At 42.0% G+C, this 27,180-nt stretch overlaps 1 protein-coding gene across 5 annotated transcripts in view; it reads left to right on the top strand.

Annotated features, from left to right (window-relative positions):
- Nucleotides 1–27,180, top strand: part of UXS1 (UDP-glucuronate decarboxylase 1) — a 101,511-nt gene that overhangs the window by 12,102 nt on the left and 62,229 nt on the right. For 2 of the 5 annotated variants that reach the window (XM_016142270.2, XM_016142272.2), the window contains exons 2-4: nucleotides 15,878–15,905; nucleotides 16,984–17,047; nucleotides 18,085–18,128. The exons of 1 other annotated variant lie outside the window; for it this stretch is intronic. In XM_016142270.2, the coding sequence (XP_015997756.1) occupies nucleotides 15,878–15,905; nucleotides 16,984–17,047; nucleotides 18,085–18,128 (136 nt within the window). Of the gene's footprint in view, nucleotides 1–15,877; nucleotides 15,906–16,975; nucleotides 17,048–18,084; nucleotides 18,129–27,180 lie in introns of all 5 variants that reach the window. 2 more of the 5 variants (XM_016142271.2, XM_036224147.1) reach the window with 2 other exon arrangements.

The raw sequence follows: 27,180 nt of genomic DNA, 5'->3' as shown, positions 1-27,180 counted from the left end.
ATCTTATACATTGAGGCTGCCCTTGATGGGGTGCCTACAAGGTGGAGCAGGAGGAATTTTGGGGAACTCCACTCCTGAGTATTGTCCTTGTCATGTCGGGGGTGGTCAAGCTGCCTCAAGGCCTCCTGCTTGGTCCTGCAGTAGGAGCCCTTTCCTCTTCCTTTACAACTTTAATGTGGCTAATGAGGAGGCAGTGTGGTGGGCCCAGGCCAACTTGTCTGCCTTGCAGACCCAACAGCCCCAGTTCCGCAGCTTGGGAGAACCGCGCCTCAGACCCAGCAGTAGTGTTCTGTTTAGGCCAGGGTTTTGCGTTTGTGGGCCCTTGGTCCTTCCAGATGAGAGAGTCTAGCACCTGCCAAACTCACCTGTACCTGTCCCATACACCCGTGTACCTGCCTGGCTCACCGGCCAGGTCCCACCCTGCTGTGCCCCGTCCCCCATTCCCAGACCTGGAAAGTGACCACCCAGGCTCCCCCACCCCCCAGAAACCTCCCAAGATACCTGCCACCCTCGTTCCCAACTTCGTGTGCCTGCCAACCCACTCTTCACCTTTCCCCCTCCCATACTCCCACCTGCTCCTATCACACCCCATCTCACCTGTAACTCATTCCCCCTCTTCTCACTCCACCCTTCCCCACCCTTTTTCCTCCTCTAACACCCTCCTGCAGGAACACCCCACCCTCTGCCTGCTTCTTCACCCCCTTGCTCTGCTCTCCCACTTGCTCGCACTCCTGTCTCCATCACTCGTACCCTCTCCGCATGCCCACACACCCCACTGTCCACTCCCCTCACTTCTCTTGCACACACAGCCTCTCTGCACTTGCCCCACATACTCCCTGTCCTCGTACTCTCCAGGACTCTTGTCATCCTTGATAAAAGCTGTGGGTAGATGGCTGGCATTCTCCAGGTGTGATCTGCAGATGTACCCATTCCACATGGTTGTCTCTGGATGGCCATGCCACTGGAAGGAAATCAGCTTAGAGGACCCAGTGCCCTGGTCACTTGTGGAGTGGCATGCCTGGCCTGGGCCCTGTCTGTGACATGTCCAGGACGGGGCCCCTCGGTCCCGGTGAGCACACCTTCCACGCCCACGGGCGCTTTGGTTTGGAGATGGCCTTCCTAGGTCACCCACGCTGCCTTTCCTTGCCTGCTCCTTTAAAAGCGAAATGAAAAGGCAGACTTAAAATCATTGTTAAGAGTTTTAAAGCTCATTTAAAAATTACAAAGTAACTGGAAATAAGAGAATAATGAGCTTAATGTGGAAAAACCAGAGAGTGAAGTGCAAAGACAATAAAATCACAGTCCTCAGCATTTTCTCATATTAAAATGCCTCCCCCTACAGAGGTAATGATGTCTCTTCATTTAGTGAGATATTTCTTTTTGGCCCAGACAAGTTTTATAATTTCTTTCATTTAGGTTTTTACATTTTTTGAGAAGTTCATATCTGTGAATTTCTCATTAGCATTCTAAATAAAGATCCAAGAGCAAATATATTATGAACAAAACAACTATTCAACAGCAAGTTGCAAAATTAACCCCAAAGCAATATTGCGTTTTCAAAAAGTTTTTTCCTTTGCCTTTTGCATGAATCCATATATGTGCACATTCTTTCCTACCTTGTTTTTAATCATAATGTTCTATTTTCTAAAAAAAGTTACAGCCTTGCATATATGTCCTATCCAAAGTTTGGGTTTCCTTCCTCCATTTAGAAGTTGGGGTGAGGAGCCTTTTTATTCCTAGTTAGGTCTTTTTTTAAAACCTTTTTTCCCTCCTGGCTTTCTTTGCCTTAGGCATTCTAAAAATAGATTCGTCCACCATTATTGTTATTATTCAACTGAATCCGGGGTTCATTTGAAGTAGCTGAGAAGGAAGTGTTTGCATCAGGGCTGTTGCAAGTCAGCAGTTCCCAGCAGATTTGTTATCAACTAGGCAGCACATGTTTATTGAGTGGCCTGCTCTGTGCAGGCGGTCCGGAAAACACTGCCATATCTGGACTCCTGCTTCCACCCCAGTCCGTGTCCTCTGTGCTAAGTGAGGTCTGAGATGTGTTTCTGTAGCCTTCATGATTGCCAGGAGGCACTGGGAATATTTTCTGCTTTTGTTGTTTTTTTCGTCAATAAATCTGTTCCTTCTTCCCACCAGAAAGCTGAGATGCTTTCATTTGGTGGTCTCAGGGAAAGTCTATTTTATTATCTTTGACTGAAAATATTGTTACATTTCCTTAGGCTAAGTATGTATTTAAGTGGAAAAAGCAAGAGAAATAACATGGCAACTTTTCCTACTCACCAGACATCTGTCTCACTAGAGATGTGTTGGTATTCGTGAAGTTGCAGGGGAGGAGGGGGCGAGAAGGGAGAGTCTTCGTCTGGTCATTTGTATTTGTCTCTAGTAATTTAAAGAATCAAAGTGCATCTGCTTTCTGGAGCTCAGGAGTTCTCTGGCATTTTTCTATTTCTTTGTACCAACATCTCCAAATTCGATGACATTGTTTAGTATTTCAGATTAAAGGACTTTTGAATGTTATTAAATAGTAATACTAGAATTTTGGGAATATGTTTGAGTGGAACCTGAATTTTGGGAATGTGTTCAAATGGAACCTGTTCACAGATTTATTGGGGTCCTGGCTGTGTGAACAGACAGACCCTGTGATTTTCTAGGGTGAAGATTTGAGAACAGAATGTATCTTAATTCCAGCTGTAAGACACAGCAGTCACATTGTTACTTGCATAAAGTAGATTACAGGTAGCTTTCTTTTCATATGATTATTGCCTCTGAGTACTAAGTTGAGTTGAAGAATCTGGAAACCAAGGTGTTTGGTGGTTGAGGGTAGTTTATAGTTAGGATAATAAGGTACAAGAGATATTGATATTTTATGTCTTTTGGGGGGTTTGGTTGTTATTCATGGTTTTAACATCCAGTGTGGAAGCATTTGGAAGATCTATTCTCTGTCCTCTTCGCCCTCTAGCTAATAACCCTGTTCCCTTTCCATTGGCCACTACTGAACACCAGTCTGTATGTACAAATCATCTAGATAAGTTTCCTTTGCATTATGTGTTTATAAAGTGTATTTAGGTTTTCGAAAAATGTAAATGGTCTTATACTATTGATTGTTCTGTGTTTTGCTTTTTTACTTAACACATGGAGACAATCTTTGAATGCAGAGATCTGCCTCATTCATCTAATTGGCTGCATAGAACTCAGTGGTAGATGTGTATCATATGATGCCCTCGTTTCGGTGAAAGGTAGGCTTTGGCTGGTGAGGGCTTCCAGTGGCAGAATTCTTTTCCTTCAAACTGTTATTTTAACACTCTTCTTGAATAAGAGTTAACTCTTTTAAGGGTACACTTCATTATTTACAATTTGAAAGCTTTACCTTCAAGACTGTCTTGGGTTTCTAAGGTCAGTTGTGTGGAAGTTGTAACTTTCGTTCTGCTGCAGTGTTATTCTTGCAGAGTACATACAGGGTAAATGGGACAGGGACCCTGACCTTGGAGGCAGAGACAAGCAGGTGGAGGCTCTGTAGTGGTCCTGAGAAGGGGTCAGAGGGGGCATCTGAGGAGGGGCAGAGCCCACGCAGGTGACGGATCAGAGCCAGCCAACCGGGAGAGATGGAGGGGAAGGGCCTCTGTGAAAAGGGGCCAGACTTTGAAGTCAGAGCAAGGGAGGTGCACTCAGACATGGGTGGGGTTCAGTGTTGGGAGAAGGAGAAGACTATGTGGGGTGGGTCATGGGAGATAAGGCTAGAGGAGTAGCAGGAAGTGTTCCTTTGGTGTCCTGTGCATGAGCGTGAGTGGGGGAGGCCTGGGACTGGCCTGTGCTTGGAGAGGGCACCATTCCTAGGTCTGGTGCCTGGGAAGCTGAGGGAGGGAGCCCTGGACACCCTTCCTAGGAGAGAAGGTCAGCCACCATTGCTTTGTTATGTGGAGCCTGTGCAACACAGAGTCCCTGCCCCTAAATGTGCCCAGTTGAGCTCATGGGGACCCACTACTGAGCAAACTTTATCTCAGTTGCCACCATGCCGTTCATCAGAGATGGGGCCATCTATGATTAGGTGCTGGTTGTTGCATAATCCAGGGGCACAAACAGAACATAAGAAGCTCCAAGGCATTTAATGAATTAGGAAGACTGGGCTGGCAGGGGCGGGGTATGCTCAGTACCATTCTGCCTGCTTACAGCAGGTGATGGAGGAGTGGAAACAGGTCGTGTAGGAGTGAGGGACAGAAGGGGCATCCTGTGGGGCTGGCATTAGGGTGGGGGTGCTCCATGGAACCTCCATATTATATATATGTACATTTATATAAGTTCCAGAACACACACCTTTTTTTTACCTCTTCCTTTTAAATCTTCTTCCTTTGTTTTATAATGGTGGTAATACAGTGGTACATGTACATATATGCAGGTTGCTTACACAGAATTTTTTGAGTTTGCCCTGGGAAGGCACAGAGCTCTGCCTTGGACTGCGTGATGTGGCAGTGTGACTCTACTCCTGCGTTGTATTGAAGCAATGGGAACTGGGCTCTGCTACAAATACATTTTTTTGTGGTTAAAAAAAGTAGTTTGGAGAACTTGGAAATCTTGATCAAGAAAATGACAAGGACACAGCTTAAGGACAAATGATCTGGTGTGAAGGGAGAAGTGCAGATGGCAGAAATGGGAGGACAGTGATGGAGGTGGTCGGCTCATGCAGCGGCCAGAGCCTGGATGTGGGGCTGGCACGGGGATAGAGGGGGACATAAGCTGAAGGCTGCATTGAGGAAGAATCATAAGCGTTTGCCAGATGCCTGGGAAGAAAGGGAGGACATTACAGAGGGAAAAGGCATCGAGAACTGTGTCTAGTAGAGGGAATGTCTTTGCCAGGGAGAGGGGCCTTATTTTGACATCGTTTTAACTCTGTTGTCTTAACAAAACATAGCGTGTCTTAGGACTGGGGGAGGGGCATGAACAGTGTAGGCTGTGTGCTGCAGAAGGTCTCAGAGGGCAGGTGAATTGGCATTGCTGGGAGCGCTGTGAAACCCGGATGTCTAGGCCCCACCCCCGAGTTTCTGAGTCGAAGCCCTAGCAGCCTGAGCATCTGCATTTCCTGCAAGTTCCCAGGTGCCGCTGCTGCTGCCAATGCTCCAGGACAACTCTGCAGCTGTGATCAGAACAACCATTTGCCTGTCCATCTGCAGAGGCCCCTGAGGAAGGGTGTTCTCTTGCCCGGCCTTTTATTTATTTATTTGTTATTATTTTTTTTTAATTAAGTTTATTGGGGTAACATTCGTTAATACAATTATATAATTTTCAGGTGCACATTATCATTTGATATCTGTATATTCTAATTTTGTGTTTACCACCCAGGTCCAGTCTCCCTCGGCTACCATATATTTGAGCCCTTAACCCATGTCACCCTCTCCTTATCCTTCTATATTTGACCTCCTTTACCCCGTCTACCTCCCCCTACCTCCCCACCCCACTAGTAACCACTAGTCTATAGTCCATGTCCATGAGTCTGTTCGTTTGTCCTGCTCATTTGTTGCTTTTAGATTTGTTTATATCCTACATACAGTGATATGTGATTTTCAGCTGTTTTTGTCTGGCTTATTTCGTTTAGCATGGTTATCTCAAAGTCCATCCATGTTGTTGCAAATGGCAGTATTTCATCTCTTATGGCTGAGTAATATTCCATTGTATATATGTACTATGTACCACTGCTTCTTTAGCCAATCATCTATCGTAGGACACTTCCGTTGCTCCCATGTCCTGGCCACTGTGAATAATGCTGCTATGAACATCGGTGTGCAAATATCTTTTTGAATATGGGTTTTCAAATCTTTGGGGTAAATATCCAGTAGAGTTGCTCAGCCTTTAAAAAAGAGGGATTTCCTTGTGCTGGTAGTAGAGTAAATGGTTTTGGATTTGGGACTTTCTAATCCCACCAGTTTGGGGGATTTTTAATACGTTTCCTATACTTTGCAAGCCACGATACTGCCCTGCCTGGAATGGACAGAGTCAAATCAGTGTCCTCCAGATGTGTTACAGATTTTCTTCCTGTGAGTTGTAGAAATTAATATGAAAGTATAGAAAGGTCTTCATGTCTCTAGACTTTTTTCTGTGAATAAGTATACATACTTGTAGTTTTAAACAACCATATAGTTTTAAAAGGCAAAAAAAAAGAAAAATGGATTCTACCACAAGTATCCTCTGAGTTTTCCTTCTCACTTAATATTGACATTTTTACTTGTAAAGACTTTTAAAAAGGACCACATGTCATGTACAAAGCCCACGGTTTCTTACCTTTTTCACCACTTTAAATAAAGGAACTTTTTGAGGTAAAAGTGTTTCCTGTGGGAATGTCAGTGTGATTTTATTAGGTACACCCACGGGGGGCAGGTGTGAGTCCTTTAAAAATGTTTTATAGCAGAAGTTTAAGACCTGCCAACTGGGACGGACGGGGACCGCAGACCAGGGAGTTGAAAAGACTGCTGCTATCCTGCCTACTTCTGGGGCTGTCCTTGGAGTCAGCCTTGGGGAGTGCCTGGAGCAAGGCTGGTGGCGTGGAGAGGTCTAAGAAGCGGGTGCCCTCTGCCCAAGGCTGAGAAGCATGCCCATTACTAGAGCCTGCTCGGCACCCCATTCCCCTTTTCATCTGGGACATTTTTCATCCTATATCACCACTGTGGACAAACAAGCCTGACTGGCTGGGCGGGTTGAGGGTTTTGGCTGGGCTTCATCAGCTTTGGGAGTAGGCAGGAGTCCCCTTTCAGTGACAGCTGCTCTTTGGTGGGTGATGCTGCCTGCCCATTTAGCGCCTCATTCTCATAGTGGGAACTGGACACTGGGAAGCTCCCTCCTCCTGCACCTCTCCCTTGCTTATTTGAAGAATTAAAAACAATAATTTCTTCTTAATAATTTGAACTTTCAGATCTATTTAAACAACTCTTGTAATGTTTTTTTTATTATAAGAATAATGCATATTATCTGCTTTGAAAAACATTTCAGTTGTGCTACCTCAGAGTTTATCCAGGTGAGTCAAATATTTGCTGTTCCAGTACTGGAATTGTTGGTGCATCTTTCCTAGGCCCGTGGAAGGTTGTGTTCAGGTGGAGGCAGGCGGCCTGGGGGGTTGGGGAGTAAGATTTTTCCAGGACATCAGCCTTGACTTGTGCTCTTTACCCAGGTGGCGAGTCTGTGCACAGTTGTGCCTTTGATGGGAGGAGGGTGCATGTGCCCTTGGTAGGGAACACACTAGGTGGGGAAGGATCTAACTCAGAATCTGGTTCATTTGAGGGCTGCTGCGGGAACACTGAACATCAGTAGATTAAAGGGGTGGCGACACGCCTGTTTTGGTTCTCATTGGGTTTTACCACTTAACTACTACAAAACTTGGTGGTAAAAAAAAAAAAAAAACAAACAAAAACAAAACAAAACAAAAAAAACGACAAGCATTTTATGACCCTTACGGGTTCTGTGGGTCAGGAATTTGAAATGGACGGCTGTTCTCTGTTTCGTGATATTTGGTACTTCAGTTGGGATAACGCAGAATAGGTGGGGCTAGTGGGTCCACTCCAGGCAGCATTTTCGTGGTAAGTCTGGCCTCCGAGGATGGGCTCAGGCAGCACTGGCTGTTATAGTGACCTGTCTGGCTTCAAGGTGGTCAGACTTCTTCCACAGCGGCCCAGGCTCCAAGAGCCAGTGTCCCAGCAAATAAGGCAGTGTTTATGACCAGCTCCAAAAGTCACATAGTGTCAATTTTGCTCTCCCTGTGATGGAAGCAGTCATAAGTCCTCTGGATTCAAGGGGAGGACAGAGACGCCACCTCCTCATGGAAGGCATGTCAAAGAATTTTTTAACAGGTTTTGAAAAATGCCACAACAGAGGGAGTCTCCTTTTGTGTAAAAAACAGTGTCACCGTACAGTTTTTCAGTGAGTACTTGGCAGACAAACTGAGTCACAGCTTAGATGAGGTGTTTTGTTTTAGTTAACACGCTCAGAAAATCTTGAGAGGAACAATAAACAGTCATAGCAGAATGCATTCAGCAGCATCACACTAGCGTTTCTGGAACTTTCAAGATGCCCTGTGTTTGTACAGGATTCCTACTCTGAACACTTCTCTAAATGAAAGTGTTCTTGACCTGAGCAAGTGGAAGGTTGAAATTGCTAGTTACTCTCCTGAAATGGGGAGCATCTTCCACGTTCGAATAGGCCTAATTCCCTCCCCCCCCACCCCACCCCCACCCTCACCCCCACCCCACTCCCACCCCCACACAAGGACGTCATGAGGTTAGTGTTACCCAGTTTGAGTTTGGGGACATGTTACACACAGGGAGTCTGAGGGGAGAGGATTAACTAAGAGCAGGGGTCCCCAACCCCCCAGGGCTGCAGACCAGTTACCTGTCTGCAGCTTGTTAGGAACTGGTCTGCACAGCAGGAGGTGATCGGCAGGTGAGCAAGAAAAGCTTCATCTGTATTTGCAGCCTCTCCCCAGTACTAGCATCACTGCTTCAGCTCCACCTGAGATCATCAGGCACTAGATTCTCCTAGGAGCACCTGTCCCTGGTGCCAAAGAGGTTGGGAACTGCTGACTTAGAAGACAAGTTTGGAGACAAGATGACTTTTTTTCTGTGGAGACAGGGATGACTCTGGAGCCCTGGACAGACAGATCATACAGACCTTGGAATGAGGCCTCACATTTACAAGTGTTCGCCCAGTTATGGGTAGTCACTTGTCATGTGACCTTGAGCAAGTCACATGATATTTCTCTTAGTTCAGTCTTTGGCTGTGAAGTGGAAGTAGTAACATGACCTTAGGGTTAGAAACAGCTGGGGTGAATGGCCCACATGGCAAGACTGGCAGCTGCACTCCCTGGCCTCATGCTTTGGCTTTGTCATGGGATCCCCCAGGGCTGTGGTGTCTGCCTGGCTGCATGCAGCAGTCAGTGCCACCTTCGCCATGCTGGCCTCAGGGTCCCCTCTGGCCAACCCCAGCTTTCCCAGCTCCAGGGCTCTGTTTCTACTGGCCTATAGACATCTTTCAGCTGCATTACTGTGAGGTGTCTTGAACCCAGCATGTGCTCCTTCCAGTCTATTATCCCCTGCCCCCAGCCATCTTTCACCCTTAATGTTCTTATATCATGACATCATCCATGACATCTTTCCACCCTGACCTCTCATCTCTCATTGATACACCACCTGCCCCCAAGACATGCCTGCTGTCCTTGGCATTCTTTCAGCTCACTTTCTTCCTTGCTCATCTGTCCCTGCTTCCTGTTATGCTAAAACACAGGCTTCCTGTCATCACACTGAGTGCTTACTGGTTGCCCATTAACCAGAGCCCAGCTGTCTTGGAATGCTACAGACAGTAAAACAATGGTGTCTATACTTGGTTCATTGACAGAATCCCCTGTCAGCTTCTTAAGAAAACCTTCATGGCTCACCTTGATCCTGCAGCCTCATTGTCTTCTCCCTAGCATCCCGCTGCTGGCCTTGCGCACCCCTCCTTCCTACCTCTTTCTTTCCAAGAGTGTTTCCTTCAGAGCCCAGTAGATGTCCCTTCCCGTTTTCGTAGTTCAGTGACCTGCCTCCTTCTGTCTGCTCCCCGAGACTGACTCTGGTGCCTGTTCTATAGAGGTGGCTGTTCTCCCCTCAAGGACAAGGGGATTATACTTGGTCATTCTGGTATCTCTTAGAGCAGAGATGGGCGCACTGACCTGTGGCCAAATCTAGCCTACCCTGAAGCTAAGAAAGTTGTAACAATTTTTGAAATGTTGAAAAAAATCAAAAGAGGAATTCTATTTCGTAACAGAAAATTCAGATTTCAGTGTCCTTGAATAAAGTTGTGTGGGAGTACAGCCTGGCTTTTACGAATTTTTTATGACCAGTGGTCCCACAGTGGCGGAGTTGAGTAGTTGCTTCAGGCATCATACGGCTTGAAAAGCTTAAGATATTTGCAGTCTGTTCCTTTACAGAACAGGTTTGCTGACTCTTGCCTTGGAGCGGTGATTCCCGATTGTTTGGAAGAGCTTTTCATTCACTCTTTCAGCAAACATTTAGTGAGCACGTATTACATGGCTGTCTGTCAGTGCTGTAGATAGAAGCAGTCAACAAACCAGAAAATCTTTGCCATTTGGAGCTTACATTTTCTTGGAGGGGATCACAATAAACATGGATCCACAGGTAAACTGACATATATTTTTATTAATATTAGCTTGTGATAACTGCTCTGAAGATAAAGCATGTTAAAGGTGTCGGTGAGGAGAGAAGAGTAGGTGGAGGGTGCTCTTACAGATGGGATCTGTCACGAGATCTCTTTGATAAGGTAACTTGGGCTGTGACCAGATGAACGGAAAGAGGAAAGCAGATGAAAAGGTATTTGGGAGACATGCAAAAAGGCCATGAGGCAGGAACAGGCTTGGGATATCAGAGAAATTACATAGGAAAACTGTGGCTTCAGCTTGGACTGTAAGAACAAGAACTTCAGGCACAGGTCGAGGTGTGGCAGTGACTGGTCACCAAATCCCTTAGGGCAAAGGTTTCCACTTCCCCCAGGGGTCAGAGTCATCTGGGACATTTAAAAAACACTGATGCCTGGGCTCCTGAGAGAGATTTTGAATCTGGAGGGCTGAAGTACAGACCATGTCGAGTTTCATAGGCTCTGGGAAGCCTAAATTTTATCTGTCGAGACTGGAGAATGCAGACCCCAACCACTCCCCAACCCCATTCTTGTCCATTGTGAGGTCCTGGAGAGCTCACTGGGGATTAGGAGCCTTTGCTGCAAGATTTCACAGGTTGCTTGGCCACTAGCAGTGGCTCAGTAAATAAATGTTTGCATTTTAAAAAAGAGACCCGCCTGCATTTACACAGGTGACTGACCCCTGTTGCTGCTGTTGAACCCTGTCCTGTTTCTGCCCAGAGTGTCTGTGATTTGGGGCAGTTCTTCAGTGTCTTACCAGTGGCAAGTGCTCCACCTTCTCCTGCACAAATGGGGTCAAACTGTTAACCTCTGTAGCACCAGGTGGACCCCTGCTGTTTTTGTCACCTGGGCTTTGCCCACCTCTCTTGGGGTCCTCCCTGTACATCATACACACGTTGACAGCAGCCACATGAAGTTTTATGCACAGGGTCTTACCCCTCTGTGCTTCTCTGAGCACCATCTTTATTGTTTGGTTGGCTGGTAGAACGATTTTAGGAAATACTGACAAAAGAAGGCAAGTCCTCCATGGGTTTCCTGCAGGGTCAGCACTGTGTAATATCAGAGTAGGTGAGGCCCCAGCACACTGTCCATGCACGTGCCTTACATACTGTGTCAGTAGGTGTGTGCCCATGTAGAGGCAGGAAAGCCATTCCTTTAGTTCACACTTCTTCTTGTGACTTAGGATAAAAGTGCATCTACTTTCCTGGTGAAAGTGGTGATCAGATGCCCAATAAAAACATGCTAAAGCATATTGCAGCCATTTGAAATGTCTAATTGGGAAATGGAAATGTTATAATGCTGGATCAGACATTCTACCAGTATTTAAAATAGGGAAACAGGAGTCTTGAGGAGGAATCTGCCCTTTTTTAGGGCCCAGCATTTAAGGAGAAGTCGGTCCCCATTCTAAAACTAATGAGCCTCCTAAAGTCCAAGCTTTTATGGACTCTGAATTGGTAGGTCTTCATTTGTTTGAGGTCTTGGAACTCTGGAGGAGTTTTGAAAGCTATGGTATGGCCCAGGGTTTGCATAGACTTTTAAGGACTCCCCTCCCCAGACTTCTGGAAACACATCCATGAATCCAGGGAGACCCACAAATGTTCTTGAAAAGGATTAATCTCAAGTGATAGCTGATTAATATTTCAGAAACCAAGTTAGATTAATACGACAATAAAAGTGTTGGGTTAGCATTTTAATTTTTTCTTTGTTGGAAAAGACCACTCATTTTTTAATCATACTCTTTAAAAGTAACTCATTTTTTTTTTTTTTTTTTTGCCCTACATAACAGTTTCTATGTGGTAGATTTTCTTGATCTGGGGTTTTCAGCATAGCATGAAGTTTAGAGACAGACATGATGAGCATTGTAAAACCAGTGCGCCTCAGTTCACATACAAAGTATTTTAAAAATTTATATTAGAATTAGAATAATTTAAAATATCTTGAAACTTGTGTGAGGGAATTTGGTTTTAAGCTCTTTTCAATAACAGTGATTGATTATCTTTTTATACTTTAATATTTAGTCCTTGTATTACACATAATGGACATAATTTAGTTCAGTTCCAATATTTATTGAGTACATTTATTAGTAATGCTCAGCTATTCCTTTGAGGCACTGTAAGGTGTGTCACATAAATTTAAGCAGATTGCAGAATTCTAAAAGTAACATTAATTTTAGGTAATGTTTAACTGGCAACACACCAAGCTAGTCTGCACAAAGCACTCGGACCAGAACTCCATGATTGTGGGAAATCACTTGTGTTTTCTCCTTGAAATGAGTCTGCAGTAATGCAGAACCCTTTCCTGCCTGTCTCTGCTGGGTGTGAGTCCTCGTCACTCTTCAAAGCAAAGCAGGTGGAGCTTTAGAGAATTTAAAAGGAAGCCAAAAGCATTTGACATAAAAACATTTTAAAGATGAATTGGTAATAACACTTCTGAGGTTAAAAAAAAGTACTAAGTAAGGGATAAACAGAAGAAAGTGAAAACATTTCTTGACCTCCATTCCCCTGATTTTGGTGCCTGGCCCTCCTGTGCTTTGTGTTGCAAATGTGAATAAGGGAACACCTAATCTTGCAGGAAGACCACCTGTGAACCACCTCTTAGAGGTGTGTAGAGGGCCCTTTGTCAACAGAGGGGCTGCAGTGTCCTCTGGAGCAGGGAGGGAGGTTGAGTGCTCGCTCAGATGAGATGCAAGTGCACTTTTGGCCAGGAGACCACCTGCAGACAGCTAAAGGGCTGGGATGGCAGTGGTTTCGGGAGTCCCATGGAGGGGCCGCTGTGGAGGTCTGATTGGTGAGGAGAAGGGGCTTGTGAAGCTTGAGGGTTAACCAGAAAGAGCAGGTTGCTGGGAAGATGGTTCATTGCCAGGTGCAGGGGGTCAGCAGTAGAGGTTGGACCACAGAAATAGATGTGGGTATTATCTGCTTATATCTCTGATTATCTGTTTATAAAGAGTGGTGAAGCTGTGTGTGTCTTCATTCCTGGGGCAGATCCCGGGCCTGCTCCCCCGCCCCCACCCTGCTTCTCAAGGGAGAGATGCTTAAACAGGACCAGTGGGAGAGGTAGGAGGACTCAGCAGACCCTTGTGTCTTTACTTTCAAGAAGGAGAAGGTATTCAGGAGGGGAGGCAGCCTTCCATGTTCTGAAGTGGTCTAAGTGATTATAAAAGGATCAAGAAATAAGTCTGAAATAGACATTTTAAACGGACTCGAGAAAAGATTAAAAAGGAAAAAAACTTAAACTAATAACAACAGAATGATTTGAAAAGGTTGTCAGAAGACACCCACCACCCAGAGAGCACCTTGGGGAGCCTGTGATTCCTCTCCTGCATCTGTTCATAGCCTGAAAGGGAAGGACTGACCCTAGCCTACCTACTCTTACAAGCAGCAAAATTCTAAAGCCAGAAAGAGACAATGTGTTTGAGTTTCACAGTAAAGAAAAATCTCCATCTGGTTTGGCAGCTCATGGCTGGTCACTGATCTCTGGGGCTCTGTTTTGGTGGTGGCATCACCTGGTGTCTGAGCTGAAGACTGACCCACATGTTCACAAGTTGTCTAGGAAGAGACTGTGAACAGTTTAGCAAGGGTTTAACATTCTCTTCCTCCTTTTTAAAAAGCAAAGCAAGCACGTAAATACAAGGAAAAATAAGCAATTACTCATGTTACCATTTAAACTCTGTGTTTTGGCATTTTCACAGGTTTTTTTCCTTTGTATTTTTTAGAAGCAGAGGTCATTCTGCAAAATTTTTTGTCAGGAACTGTCATAATGGTATTCTCATGTTACAACATAGTTTCATAGTCATAGTGGATTTCTGATTTTGTTGAATGACTGTATCATATAATTTATATAGCAGCTCCACAGTTGTCAGATATTTTTTTTTATTCCTGTCTTTTTTTTTTTCTTTATAAATAAAGCCCTGATTTGTGAAGGCAGCTTTTCTATGCTTATTTCTTAGGAATAATGCTCAAAAGATCAAATGGTTCAAGGTATAACTTGTTGTTTTTTTAATATGAATCTAGTACAGCTGTATTGTCATTTCTTGCTCACTTGTCACTTTTATTGCAGTATTTTATTGCTCTCTCTTCTATCCTAGTTTCCTCCACTATTTGAAAGGAGACGCATTTATGGGATTGACATGTCCCTTGTTAACAGTGGGAATTGCTTGCTGGGGGCGTGATTTTGGACACTGAGTCCTCTTCAGTAAACATTAATTAAAGCCCTACTGTGCCCCAGAGGGTGGTGGGGAAGAGATGCTTGGGAGTGCTGGGGGTAACCCCAATCTCAGGGCCTTCCCAAGTTCACAAAGTCACCAGTCCTGGGATGGAGAGAGTGTTTATATTTACCCTCCTTCTCAAGCACTGAGAAGCACCTAAGAACATCTGGCCTTTGGGAAAATTTCAGCATTTGGGGAGTCACCGCATAAGAGCTGAATAGGATGTGTACAAAGTATTAGGACACTCATGCATGGGGACGATGTCTTTATGAAGTGATCCTTTATTCTATAACTTAGAATCGTTGCTCATGGTCCAGTATTATGTTTTTAAAGTCATCCATAGTAAAATTTTGCTGTTGCATCCGGGCCGATTTATACACATTTATTGAATGACAGCTGTATATGTGATAATGTTACCCGGAGCAAAAGGGGACCCGTCTGCCTGCGTGCATCTAAGCCAATGAGATACATACAAGTTTTGCAGCAAAGAAAATAAGGATTTGTTTTAGAGAGTTGCAAGTCCCAGAGACATAGGTGAGCTATTGCTCTCGAAAACCTAACTCCCTAGTTCTTGAGGGGACAGATTATACAGGGGAAAATCATCAGTCATGGAAACAAAGGGAGTTGGGGTTGTGGGTGCTACTGATTAGATGGGGCTAGGGTAATTGATCATCTTATCTGGTTCTGGAATCAGCCCTGGCTTCTTCCTGTCTGGTTCCATGGCCAGTGGGGCTGTCTTGCCTCAAAGGGCCTGGGGCTGAAACACATTTAAAGCCAAAATGTTATCCTCAGTTTAACTGAAAGTCATTTTTCTCATGATCCATAGACCTGAGGCTTCATTCTTAGAAGATTTGACACTTGCCGGAACCTTATGTTCTAAGGCTTAAGGGAGCAGGCATACAAAGTGGAAAGACAATGACAGGAAAAACGAGTGAGTCACAAAGCCAGTTTGAATCGGAGAAAAAGCTGTAAGTGAAATCTGGTTGCTGTTACAATTACCTGCCCCCCTGGTGTCTGTGTCAAAGAGGAAGACCAGTGACAAGACACTGATATTAAGGGGGTGTGGTAAGTGCTGAGAAAGGAGGGATGACCTTCCTGGTTAAGCCACATCAGGCCATTTAACTTCTCTGGGTTTTGGTTTTACCTACACTTGAAGGAAGAGCTTGTACTGAACCCTAAGGTCTCTCTCACAGGCCACTGATTCTTGTGACTGGCTCTTCCTCGGATGGAGGTTGGGGACTTACCGTTTATCAAAATTCATGCATAGTTGAACTCCAGACCTCAAAAGAAATATTCCAAAATTAGAGGGATATATAGGATCATGTTTTCACTTATTTTTTAGTAGGACTTAATACTTTAAAAGTATGCGTTTTATTGTCTTAACTATAATTTGGTTTTCTTAGTGAACTGTAAAACATTGGTTAAAAATTAAAATTGTATTAGTTGAAATCTTTGCCATGAACCTAAATATTGACTTTTTTCCTCTTTTCTTCCTTACAGCTGTTTGGGGCAACTTTGTTAATATGAGGTAATTGTTTTTAATAACTTGGGTATTGTGGGTGGGTTTTATGGACACATTTCAGTTGTTAGATATATACATACCATTTATGTCATGAGTTAATTGAAGGGTATTTTAAAAGTGAAATTGAGTGTTTTACTGTTTACACATCTGAGCTCTGTCTTTTTCCCCCATGGATATTCTTGAGGAAAGCAGCTGGCCCCTGGCCTCAGGGAACAGACCATACTGAGACCACCTGCCTGTCCCTAGGTGCCCCTGGCCTGAGTGTGCGTTACTTGTGCTGCTTCACAGGACAGAAGGGACAGTTATAAAGTTAACTTATGTTGATAGTCTAAAAAAAAAAATCTAAAAGTAATAAACATTCATTATAAAAATACTAACTTGGTGCTATTAGTACAGTTTTGATTTAAAGAAAAATTTGCTCCACTTCCTGTTTTTTGATAGTAAAAATGAGAGAATAGAAATCACGTTTGTGGTGACTTGAGTTGGACTTGGAAGCTTAATGCCGTTGCGCAGGGCTCCAAGGGTAAGGTGTGTTGTGCCCCACCAGGCTTTTCATAGAGGTTGGTTTCACAGGGCCGGTGGGCGTTGTAGATCCTATTCCTACCACCAGGCCTTGTGTGTGTCTCCTGACAAAGGCCTCTGTGTCTGGCTAGGTGGGGTGCTCAGATCCCATTTAAAAAAGCTCTGCTGTTTTCCTTGGAAAAACTCCATTTTGTATTAAATCCCCAGAAAAGCCCAGCAGTCAGACTTGTACTCCTAAAGACTCATTTCTGCTTTTGAAATCTCATTTCTGCATTTGAAATCTCATGTTGGATATAATGTGAAAGTGAAATTACTTTAATAGAAACATTGCATGCAGTAGTCTTGAGTCTGTGAGGTTCTATTTAGATTTGCTCTCCCATTGTCTCATTTTCCTCTGGTGCACTCCCTCCAGGAGAGAATTAGCACCTGGGAGAGAATTAGCACCTGTGACGCATATTAGGGAAGGAAGGGAGACGTCTGTAACCTTTGGTTTGTGTTGTAGAAATTGTTCACAAATAACTCTTGAGGTCATAAAGCCTTTCAATTGATTTCAGTTTTGTAGCTTTCTGCTCAACAGGTCTATCCAGGAAAATGGTGAACTAAAAATCGAAAGGAAGATTGAAGAGGTTAGTCTTTTTCCCATATTTTGCTTCTGTTTTTTCTCTGTTTGTCAACTTTATTTCCTTTGCTTGTACTGGTGTCTTTATTGTGGCAACTTGATGCTGATCTATGATTTTGAAACCATCTCTCAGAAATTTATTCTCTTAATTGGAGACTAACATTCTACCTTAAACACAAAATGGATTTAGACTTTTAAGTGACTTTTCAGGCAAGCTTTTCCAGAATTTCTTAGAGAAAGGAAAACGATTATTACCTTTATACCCGGAATGGAGGCATGCACCCACATCTACTCCCCTGAGCAGATGCTGAAAGGAAAATGCCCAGCTTGGATGCTAGGACTCCAGGAACATAAAGAGGTTCCACATCCGCAGATGGGGAAGCCACACACCTACCTCACCAAAAGCTAGCTCCTCTGGTTGATTATACAACTTCTATTTTAAATAATTGCTTATATTTTAGTCAGATAAACATAGATATGTCCAGACTGTTGTAACATGGCCCTGGGAGGGGATGAAGAATTACTCATTTTAATCTGAAGCCAAATGCTGGAGTCATGGGGAAGCCCTTAGAGCTCCCTTGTTCTCTCTGTGCGCACGGTGTTAGTGCATGGGATGAGGGGTCTCACAGCCTGTGATTTCTGTGTTGGGGCTGATGATGTGGAGATAATGTGCAGAAACAAGATGTTAAGCTTATGTGGGCAGCAACTAGGGGATTTTTTAGTTCTTGAAAAGACAACAGTCATGTTGATCTGCCTATTTCTATGAGCCTGAACCACCTTTAACATTGCTCATAGGAAGGAAAGTAAAAAGGTTATTTTTCTGAGAGATTTGTGCATCTATGGCATAAGGTTTCCAATGTGGAATTTATCATCTCAATTCTAGAATTGCAGTTGAGGTGGTATAACCTAATTCGAATTGGAAGTGAATTGTTAGGAGACATTAAGGTCTGTTTTGCTTTGTGTCATGCCTCTCTGGAACATCAGAGTGGGTAGAAGGTGATGCAGGATTGTTTTGCTTTAAAACTCATATTATTTTTGTTCTAGATTGTCGAACCACTAAGAGAGAAAATAAGAGATTTGGAAAAAAGGTATGTATATTTTTGTTTCATGTTTAGGAAAAAGCTCTACCTTAGTTGTTGACCTTAGAAGGACTTTTATTAGTTCTTTATATATTTTGGATAGTAATCCCTTATCAGATGTATAATTTTCAAATGTCTTCTCCCGTTTAGTAGTTTGCCTTTTCATTTCGTTGATGGTTTCTTTCACTGCAAGTTTTTTAGTTTGATGAAGTCCCATTTATTTATTTTTACTTTTGTTGCCCTTGCCTTTAGAGTCAGATCCAAGAAATCATCTCCAAGACCATTGTCACGGAGCTTATCACAAGTTTCCTTCTAGAACAGGGGACCCCATCCCCCCAGGCCACAGACTAGTACCATTTTGTGGCCTGTGAGGAACTGTGCTGTATAGCAGGGGTTGATCGGCAGGTGAGCAAGCAAAGCTTCACCTGTATTTGTAGCTGCTCCCAGCACTAGCATCACTACCTCAGCTCCATCTCAGATCATCAGACATTAGATTTTCATAAGAGCATCAGTTCCTGGTGCCAAAAAGGTTGGGGACCATTGTTCCAGGAGTTTTATGGTTTTGAGTCTTACATTTAGTCTTTAATCCAATTCGAGTGAATTTTCCAGTTTTATTCTTTTGCAAATGGCTGTTCAATTTTCCCAGGACCATTTATTGAAAGAACTATCCTTTCCCCATTGTATATTCTTGCCTCCTTTGTCATAAAGTGCTTGATCATATAGATATGGGCTTATTTCTGAGCTCTATTCTGTTCCATTGGTCTATGTTTCTGTTTTTATGCCAGTACCGTACTCTTGATTACCATAGTCATGTAATAAATTTTGATATCAGGGAGCATGATGCTTCTAGCTTTGGCTATTTGGAGTATCTCGTTGGGTTCCATAAACATTTAGGATTGTTTATTTCTGTGAAAAATATCATTGAAGTTTTGATACGAATTTCATTGAATGTAGATTGCTTTATGTAATGTGGATACTTTAATAATGTTAGTTTTTCCAGTCCATGAGCATCGAATAGCTTTTCATTTTCCATTTATTTGTGTCTTCTTCAATTTCTTTCTTCAATGTCATATAATTTTTAGCATACAGATCTTTTACCTATTTGGTTAAATTTATTCCTAGATATTTTACTCTTTTGATACAATTATAAATGGGATTATTTCCTTAATTTCTCTGATGGTTCACTGATAGTGCATAAAAAAAGATTTTCGTATGTTGACTTTGCGCCCTAACATCATGACTGATTATTTTATTAGTTCTAACAGCTTGTTGGTGTTGTTACAGTTTTCTATATACAGTCATAAGTAAGTAGTGACAGTTTTACTACTTCCTTTCTAATTCGAATGCCTTTTTTTTCTTTTCCTTCCCATTCGTTCTGGCTAGGACTTCCAATCTTGTGTTGAATAGAAGTGGCAGGGGTGGGCATCCGTGTCTTGTTCATGGTCTTAAAAATTATTTTTTCAGCTTTTTATCATTAAGGATGATGTTAGCTGTGGGCTTGCCATACATAGCCTTTATTACGTTGAGGTACGTTTCGTTTGTACCCACTTTGTTAAGAGTTTTTATCTAAATCGATGTTTAATTTTGTCACATGCTTTTCTGCATTGTTGGGATGATCATATGATTTTTAATTTTGTTGATGTGGTATATCACGTTGCTTTGTAGACGTTGAGTCATCCTTGCATCGCTGGAAGAAATCCTGCTTGATCATGGTGTATGATCTTTTTAATGTGTTGAATTCAGTTTGTTAATATTTTGTTGAGGATTTTTACCTGTATGTTTATCAGGTATATTGGCCTGTAGTTTTCCTTTCTATGGTGTCCTTTTCTGATTTTGGTATCGGTAATGCTGGCTTCTTAAAATGAGTTTGGAAGCATTTTCTTTTCTAGTATTTTGGAAGAGTTTGAGAAGGGTAGGTATTAAATCTTTGAATGTTTGATAGAATTCAACAGTGAAGCCATCTTTTCCTGGTCTTTTGTTTATTGAGTTTTTGTGTACTGATTCAGTCTCCTTCTTAGCAATCAATCAGTCTGTTCATATTTTCTGTTTCTTCATGGTTCAGTCTTGTAATATTGTATGTTTCTAAGATTTTATTTCTAAAAGATTGTTCACTTTGTTCATGTGTAATTGTTCATAGTAGTCTCTGACGATCCTTTGTATTTCTTTGATATTGGTCGTAACTTCTCTTTTCTTATTTTATTGGTTTGAGCCTCTCTTTTTTTTTAGTCTATCTAAAAGTTTGTCAATTTTGTTCATCTTTTCAAAGAACCAGTTCTTTGGTCTTTTTAGTGTGTATTTCATTTATTTCCATTCAGATCTTTATTATTTCCTTTCTTCTAATAGTGGATTTCATTTGCTTTTCTATTTCCGGTTCTATTGGGTGTAAAGTTACATTGTTTATTTGAGATTTTTGTTGTTGTTGTTTATTGATAGGCCTGTATAGCTGTAAACTTCCCACTTTAGAACTGTTTTGCCATACTCCATAGATTTTATATGTTGTATTTACTTTTTCGTTCGTCTCAAGGTTTTTTTTTTTTGACTTTTTTCACCTTTGACTTGTTTCAGTAGCCTGTTTAACCTTCACATAATTCTCATTTTTTGTTTTCTTCTTGAAATTGATTTCTAATTTTATACCATTATGGTTGGAAAAGATACTTGGTATGAGTTCAGTCTTCTTAAATTTACTAAAACTTGTTTTGTGGCCTAATGTGTGACCTGTCCTGGAGTATGTTCCATGTGTATTGAGAAGAATGTATGCTGCCATTTTTGGTTAGGATGTTCTGTATATATCTATTAATACAGCAGTCCCCAACCTTTTGGCACAAGGGGTTGTGGAAAACAGGTTTTCTATAGACAAGGGAGTGGGGGGATGGTTTTGGGATGATTCAAGTGTGTTATCTTTACTGTGTACTTTATTTCTATTATTCTAATAATATATTGTATTGTAATATATAATGAAATAGTTCTACAACTTACTATAATGTAGAAACAGATGCCACTAGATGTAGCTGTACAATTGAAGTACATCAACTCTCTTGCCACTGTAACACTTGCCACCAGGTGCAGCTTGTCACTTGCCACTCACTGATAGAGTTTTGATATGGGTCTGCAAGCAATTGATTTATTATGGTCTCTATGCAGTCAAACCGCTCTACTAATGTTAATCTGTATTTGCAGTGCACGAATGTGTACACACACACACACACACACACACACAATTTTAAGTTGTTAGCAATTAAGTTTGAACTTATTCAAAATTTCTACATTTTTACTCCCCCACCCCCGCATTTTATGTTTTCAATGTCACATTTTACGTTTATTTTGTATATTCCGTAACTAATTATTACATAGTTATTTTTACTTCTTTCATCATTTAACTTCATATTAGCTTTATAAGTTATTAATTTACCACCTTTACTATATATGTACCTTTACCAGTGAGATTTTTATTGTGTTGTCTTTTTACTAATTAGTACCCTTTTCACTAAAAAGAAGTTTCTTTTACATTGCTCATACAGCCAGTTTAGTTGTAGTGAACTCCTTTAGTCTTTGTTTGTCTGAAACTCTGTCCTTTAATTCTGAATAATAATCGTGTCAGTTAGAGTATTCTTGGTTGGAAGTTTTTTTCTCTCAGAACTTTGAATTATTATCATGCCACTCACTTCTGGCCTGCAAAGATTTTGCGGAGAAATCTGCTAAAGTCTTATGAGGGCTCCTATGTATGTAATAAGTTGCTTTTCTCTTCCTGCTTTTAAAATTTTCTCATTGTTATCAGCTTTTGACATGATGTGTCTTAGTCTGAGTTTCTTTCAGTTCTTCTTTGGGATTCTGTGGGTTTCCTGGATTTGGATATCCGTTTCCTTCCCTGTATCTGGGAAGTTTTTACTCATTATTTTGTAAAATACGTTTTCTGTCTTTTTCTCTCTTCTCCTACTGGAACCCCTAGAATATAAACATTCTACTTGATGTTATCTCATAGGCCCCTTAAGCCATCTTCAATTTTTAAAATTCATTTTTCTTTTGGCTACTGTGTTTTGGTGATTCTGCTGCCCTATCTTCTAGATCAGCAGTCCCCAACCTTTTTGGCACCAGGGACCAGTGGTCATGTGAGAATCTAATGGCCGATTATCTGAGGTGGAGCTGAGGCAGTGATGGTAGCGCTGGGGGGCAACTGCGAATACAGATGAAGCTTTGCTTGTTTGCCCATTGCTCATCTCCTGCTGTGTGGCCCTGTTCCTAAAAGGCCGTGGACTGGTACCGGTCCGCTGCCCAGGGGTTGGGGACCCCTGTTCTAGATCACTGATTCTTTCTTTTGCTTCATCTAGTTGCCATTGTTTCACTACTGTCCTTTTCAGTTTAATTATTATATCCCGCTCTGTGACTTCTGTTTGGTACTTTCTTACATTTTCTATCTCCTTGCTGAAGTTCTCACTATGTTCTTCAATTCTCCCGAGTTCAGTGAGCATCTTTATGATCATTTCTTTGAATTCTTAATCAGGTAAGTTATTTATCTCCATTTTATTTTTTTTCCTTGGTTTTTATTATGCTCTTTCATTTGGAATTTATTTCTTTGTTTCCTCATTTTGCTTGATTCTCTGTTTATTTCTACATATTAGTGAAATACTTCTCTCTCCCAGTTCAAAGGAACAGCCATGTCTAGGAGACAAATTTTATCGTTTAACCTTGCCTTGGCTGTTGGTCATCTCTTGAACCTTGATGATTGTTTAAGCAGCCTAGTTTATTCTCGGTGGGTCCCAGTTGTTGAAAGTATGTCAAGACCTGTGTTCTCAGTGTTCCTGAGAGAGGGTCCTCAGTCGGCATTTAGTTGCTGGCTGACCGGAATCTAGATCCTCAAGCAGAGCTTTTACAAACTGCAAACATACACAGTTCTGTGGGCCACAGTGTGAACCCTCTGGCTGCTAGACCAGTGGTCTGGAGGTGTCCTCCTTGGTGGTAGCTTCAGAAAATCAGAGCTCCAGACAAGTGTATGACTCCATTCTGGGAGGTGCTGGCAAGCTGCAGCAAGTCTCAGGGAGAGCACGTGTTGGCTTTCCCTGGCCTGTGTCTGAGAGCACTTCTTTATCCTCTGGTATGTGGTAAACCTGAAGCCTGCCCCTCAGGCTGAAGCTCCAGGACAAATAGCCCTTTTGTACAGGAGAACTGGGGGTGTGTACTATCTTTGTGGTGACTTTGGGGGTGGGGGTGGTAGCCTGTGAAAAACTGTCTTGCTTAATGTTTTAGCTTCGTGAGGTCCAGAAACAATTCTTCTTAGCCACAAGAGCCAGGTGCTCAAGAGGCGTCCCTTGTGTAGGTTGCGCTGGCAGGCTGCCTTTGATGGGGCTGTGGGAGCAGCACGGATGCGGATGCCAGGCATACCACTGGCCCTTGCAGCTGGTTAGAGGCAAAGCACAAACGTGGCTTCCGCCAACACTTTTGTTCCTGGACAGAGTCGATCCGGCTCCTGCCCCTGGAGATTCTTTAACATGAGTAGATGATTCTCCTTCCTCTCACGTACAGTGTAGGCACTTTTCAAACCAATGCTTTTGTGCTGGGTCCCAGGGCAGGTGAGTCTCCATGCGAGCCCTTTAAGAGCGACATAGACCCCTTGCTCCTTAGGGAGAAGCTCTGTATTTCTGACATCCTTCTCTACGTGTGTCACCAGGGCTGGGGTGGAGTTTTTAGTGACACCAAGTCTCTGCCTGTACGACCCATCTCAATGTGGCCCTTGTATACTTGCTGTGGAGGAACTGTTAACCTGCTTTTCAGGTCTTTTTCAGAACAAATTGTTCTGTATGTAGCTGTCGATCAGTTGTATCTGTGGGAGGAAGTAAGTTCCAGATCTTCCTAGCTGACATCTTGGAGCACCTCTCTTTGTATTTCCCTCTCCACCCCATGTCAGTTGGACTTTATTCTCTGAAGTCTGCATCAGAGAGTTCTCCAGAAGTGAGGCAATGTTATATTGCTATTATCATTTCAAATCTTTACTGCTTAAATGAATCTGGTTCAAAGCTTAAACAACCTGTTGGTGAACCACAAAGCTGAGTTGCATCTCAAAGAAATCCCTAATCAAGCCAACTGCCTGCCAGTATCTAATTATTTACCAATCAACAAGATTACAGCCTCCAGATTATTTATCCTAAAGGTGCTAAGGATAATCAGCTAGTTGTCATTTCACTTTCTAGGTCAGGTCCTCAGTCTCTCTCCTCTTTTGTTTTTGTTGCTTCATTTCTTTCCCATGGTCTCCGAAAGTGTCCTAGGAAGCTTCAATCAAGTGTAATAGCAATATCAATAAAATACCATTTTATTAAGTTTACCAAAGATGAGGAATTTTGTTTGATCTGTTATTGTGACTTATCTCAGCACATCTTCAAGCCATCATTCTCCATTTTATTTCTTGGGTTTAGCTTAGTACGCTAAATCAATCCATTTGGTACTTCACAATCAAGGCCCTATTTTTTGGTGTGTAACCATAGAAATCAGATTACAGCTGTCAGCATGTTATCAGTAATCAGAAAAATTTAATATAAATTTACCGCAATACTTTAAAGGGTGCCAGGCTTTTGGGCCTAAATAATCCCTCACTGGGAGAGAAAGCTGGCGATGTGGTCAAGATATTGAAGGACTTGTTTTGGAATAATTTCTAAAACGTGATGGTTTACAATATGCAAATATATCCAAATGAATTGAGCCATGTGAAAGCATTTAGTTTTATTCAACCATAAATTCAAAATTTTATTATTTTCATGTAGGATTGAAGGAAGGTAGTTCTGTAAATTCAGGAACAAGGAAGGTAATGGCTTGCTTATCACTCTGTTTCACCCCTTTAGTGTGTCATGGAAGTAGTAAGAAACTTTGGTTTTTCCAGTATGTCAGGGAATCGTGTTTATTTCTCCTAGAATGTAAAGAATTATGTGGTGGTAAAGAATGAGAGATGGCCATCTATGTGGTGATTAAGAAAAACAGAAAAAAAGAGAGATTTGAGTTCTGCTTCTAACATGTTCAGTGATATTGAGCAAAGTGTCTTCGCTGGACCTAAGTTTCCTTATCCGTAGATAGAAATTGTCATATTAAATGTTCTTGAAGATCTTTTCAGTTCTGACATTGACCTCAGTATATTAGCTTTCTTGATTTTTTATGCAGGCTTAGCAGAATTAATTTGGATTTGTGAATCATTTGCATCTGGGTAATTTTAATTATTGCTCCCATACCTGAAGAGTATCCAGTAGTAGTGATTTCTCATATTAACAACGTAAGGTGCAGCAAAGGGAACATGCAACTCCCAAAACCAAAAATAGTAGCAACTTCTCTTTTAGAACAAGTGCTGACAAAATATACATAAAGGCACATTAGCCTGCTGGACCCTTCTAACCACTTCACGAGTATGTGAATTACTACTGGCTCTTGTACCACGAAATGACACTGTTCAGCTATGTGACAACACGTAAAAAGTGTCAGGCTGTGAATACACTCACACAGGTGCTGGCTTCACCACAGACCACATGGAATGCTTTTCAGTCAAGTTCATGTCTTCGTTGGAAAGTTTTCCAACTTTGCAATCTTTCCTACTTATTGAGGATCTCTGGGGAAGCTCACAGAGCAGTAGACTCCCTCCCATTATGGAAAAATGAAAAAACATTCCAGTCACATACTCATAGAGGGCAGAATTTGCACTGTCTTGTAGAAAGGAAAAGCAGTAATTATGAATAAGTCAGATGGGATTTCAGGTGCAGTTAGGTCTCATTCTTTCATAGTACCAGAGAGCAAAGTGTTAACATATTCCCTTGAGGCTGGTTCCAGACTGGAGGCCCGTGACTATGGCAGCAGCGTCTCACTCTCTCTGATCAGTCCAGGTGCTAAACAAGACCAAAAAAGGCTCAATAGGTGATGGCAAAAATGATGGGATATCAGGAGGATATTTTCACTCAGGAAAGTGTATCTGATTAATGATACAAAATGGAGTTGGTATCGTTTTAGATTCTGCTCTTGAATCCTCAGAAATATCTGCCTTCAGTGGCTCCAAGGTAGAAGTGTTATTTTGCTTCTTTCCCCTCCTGGGTCTGGATATCCTTTTCTCTCTTACTTTCTCCAGGAATCTGCTTCATCTGTTTCTTCATCAGTTTACAGACAAGCCCAAGTTTAATTAAAAATCAAATGTCACCTGATCCCGCAAGCTTCTCTTACTGTCCTAACTTTCCATCTGCTGTCCAGCTTTTTGAAAGAAAATCTATCCTTGCCACATCCACTACCTCGCAACAATCTCACTTTTTAATCTTTTGCAATCAGTCATAAATTCCTTACGCTGTCCTGAAACTGCTCTAATGAAATGTAGCTGATGGCTTTCCGGTTACCAACCCAAATGATTTTTTTTATTTATAAAAAAAATACCTTTAAAATAGAGTCTGATGCAGTTAACTATTTCCATTCTGGACATTTTTGTTTGTCCTTCTTAGGCTTTCTCTCATGGTGTTATGAGGAGTCTTAAATCAAGTGATGTAAATGCACTTAACTCAGTAAATATTAACTGCTGTTGTTATTCAGGATACTGCTTTCTAGTTTTAATGGTACCTACTTCTTTTTTCCTCTCTTGGTTTTATTTATTCTCTGTGTGCCTTAAATACAGAATTTCCCTGTGATTCTGTCCTTAGCCCTCTTCTCTTTTAAATTGTGCCCAGAGTAGATTTTCTATTAAACAGATTCAAAAGCTTCTCTTTGCGCTTTTTAAACTGGAAGGAGAAGCACGTGTATGAATATAATCTTAAAGAATTTATCTGTAATTTAGGCTTGTCACACTGTCAGGGTTACCTTTAAAATAGATGCAGAGGTTAAGAATTTGCCTCTTGGCCCTGCTTTACTAGTTACTGCTTCTAACGTGGTTCTGTTCTTCAGATTGGTGGACAAGTTAGGTGACAGATGAGCCCAAGTTAACATTTCAGTTAGAATGTCACATACAGACATGACTTTGTGGTGGAAATCAGTGGAGCTCTGTCTAGTTTTATTTTTCCTAACTGTGTGATAAGAATGATCAAACAACCATCTCAATACTGGTGAGATAAGACTGTAA

This window comes from Rousettus aegyptiacus, unplaced genomic scaffold (genome assembly GCF_014176215.1).
Source record: "Rousettus aegyptiacus isolate mRouAeg1 unplaced genomic scaffold, mRouAeg1.p scaffold_m13_p_7, whole genome shotgun sequence".
In the NCBI taxonomy this organism is placed as follows: domain Eukaryota; kingdom Metazoa; phylum Chordata; class Mammalia; order Chiroptera; family Pteropodidae; genus Rousettus; species Rousettus aegyptiacus.
The sequence above is the reverse complement of the archived record's forward strand: the minus strand, read 5'-3'. Positions and strand labels throughout refer to the sequence as shown.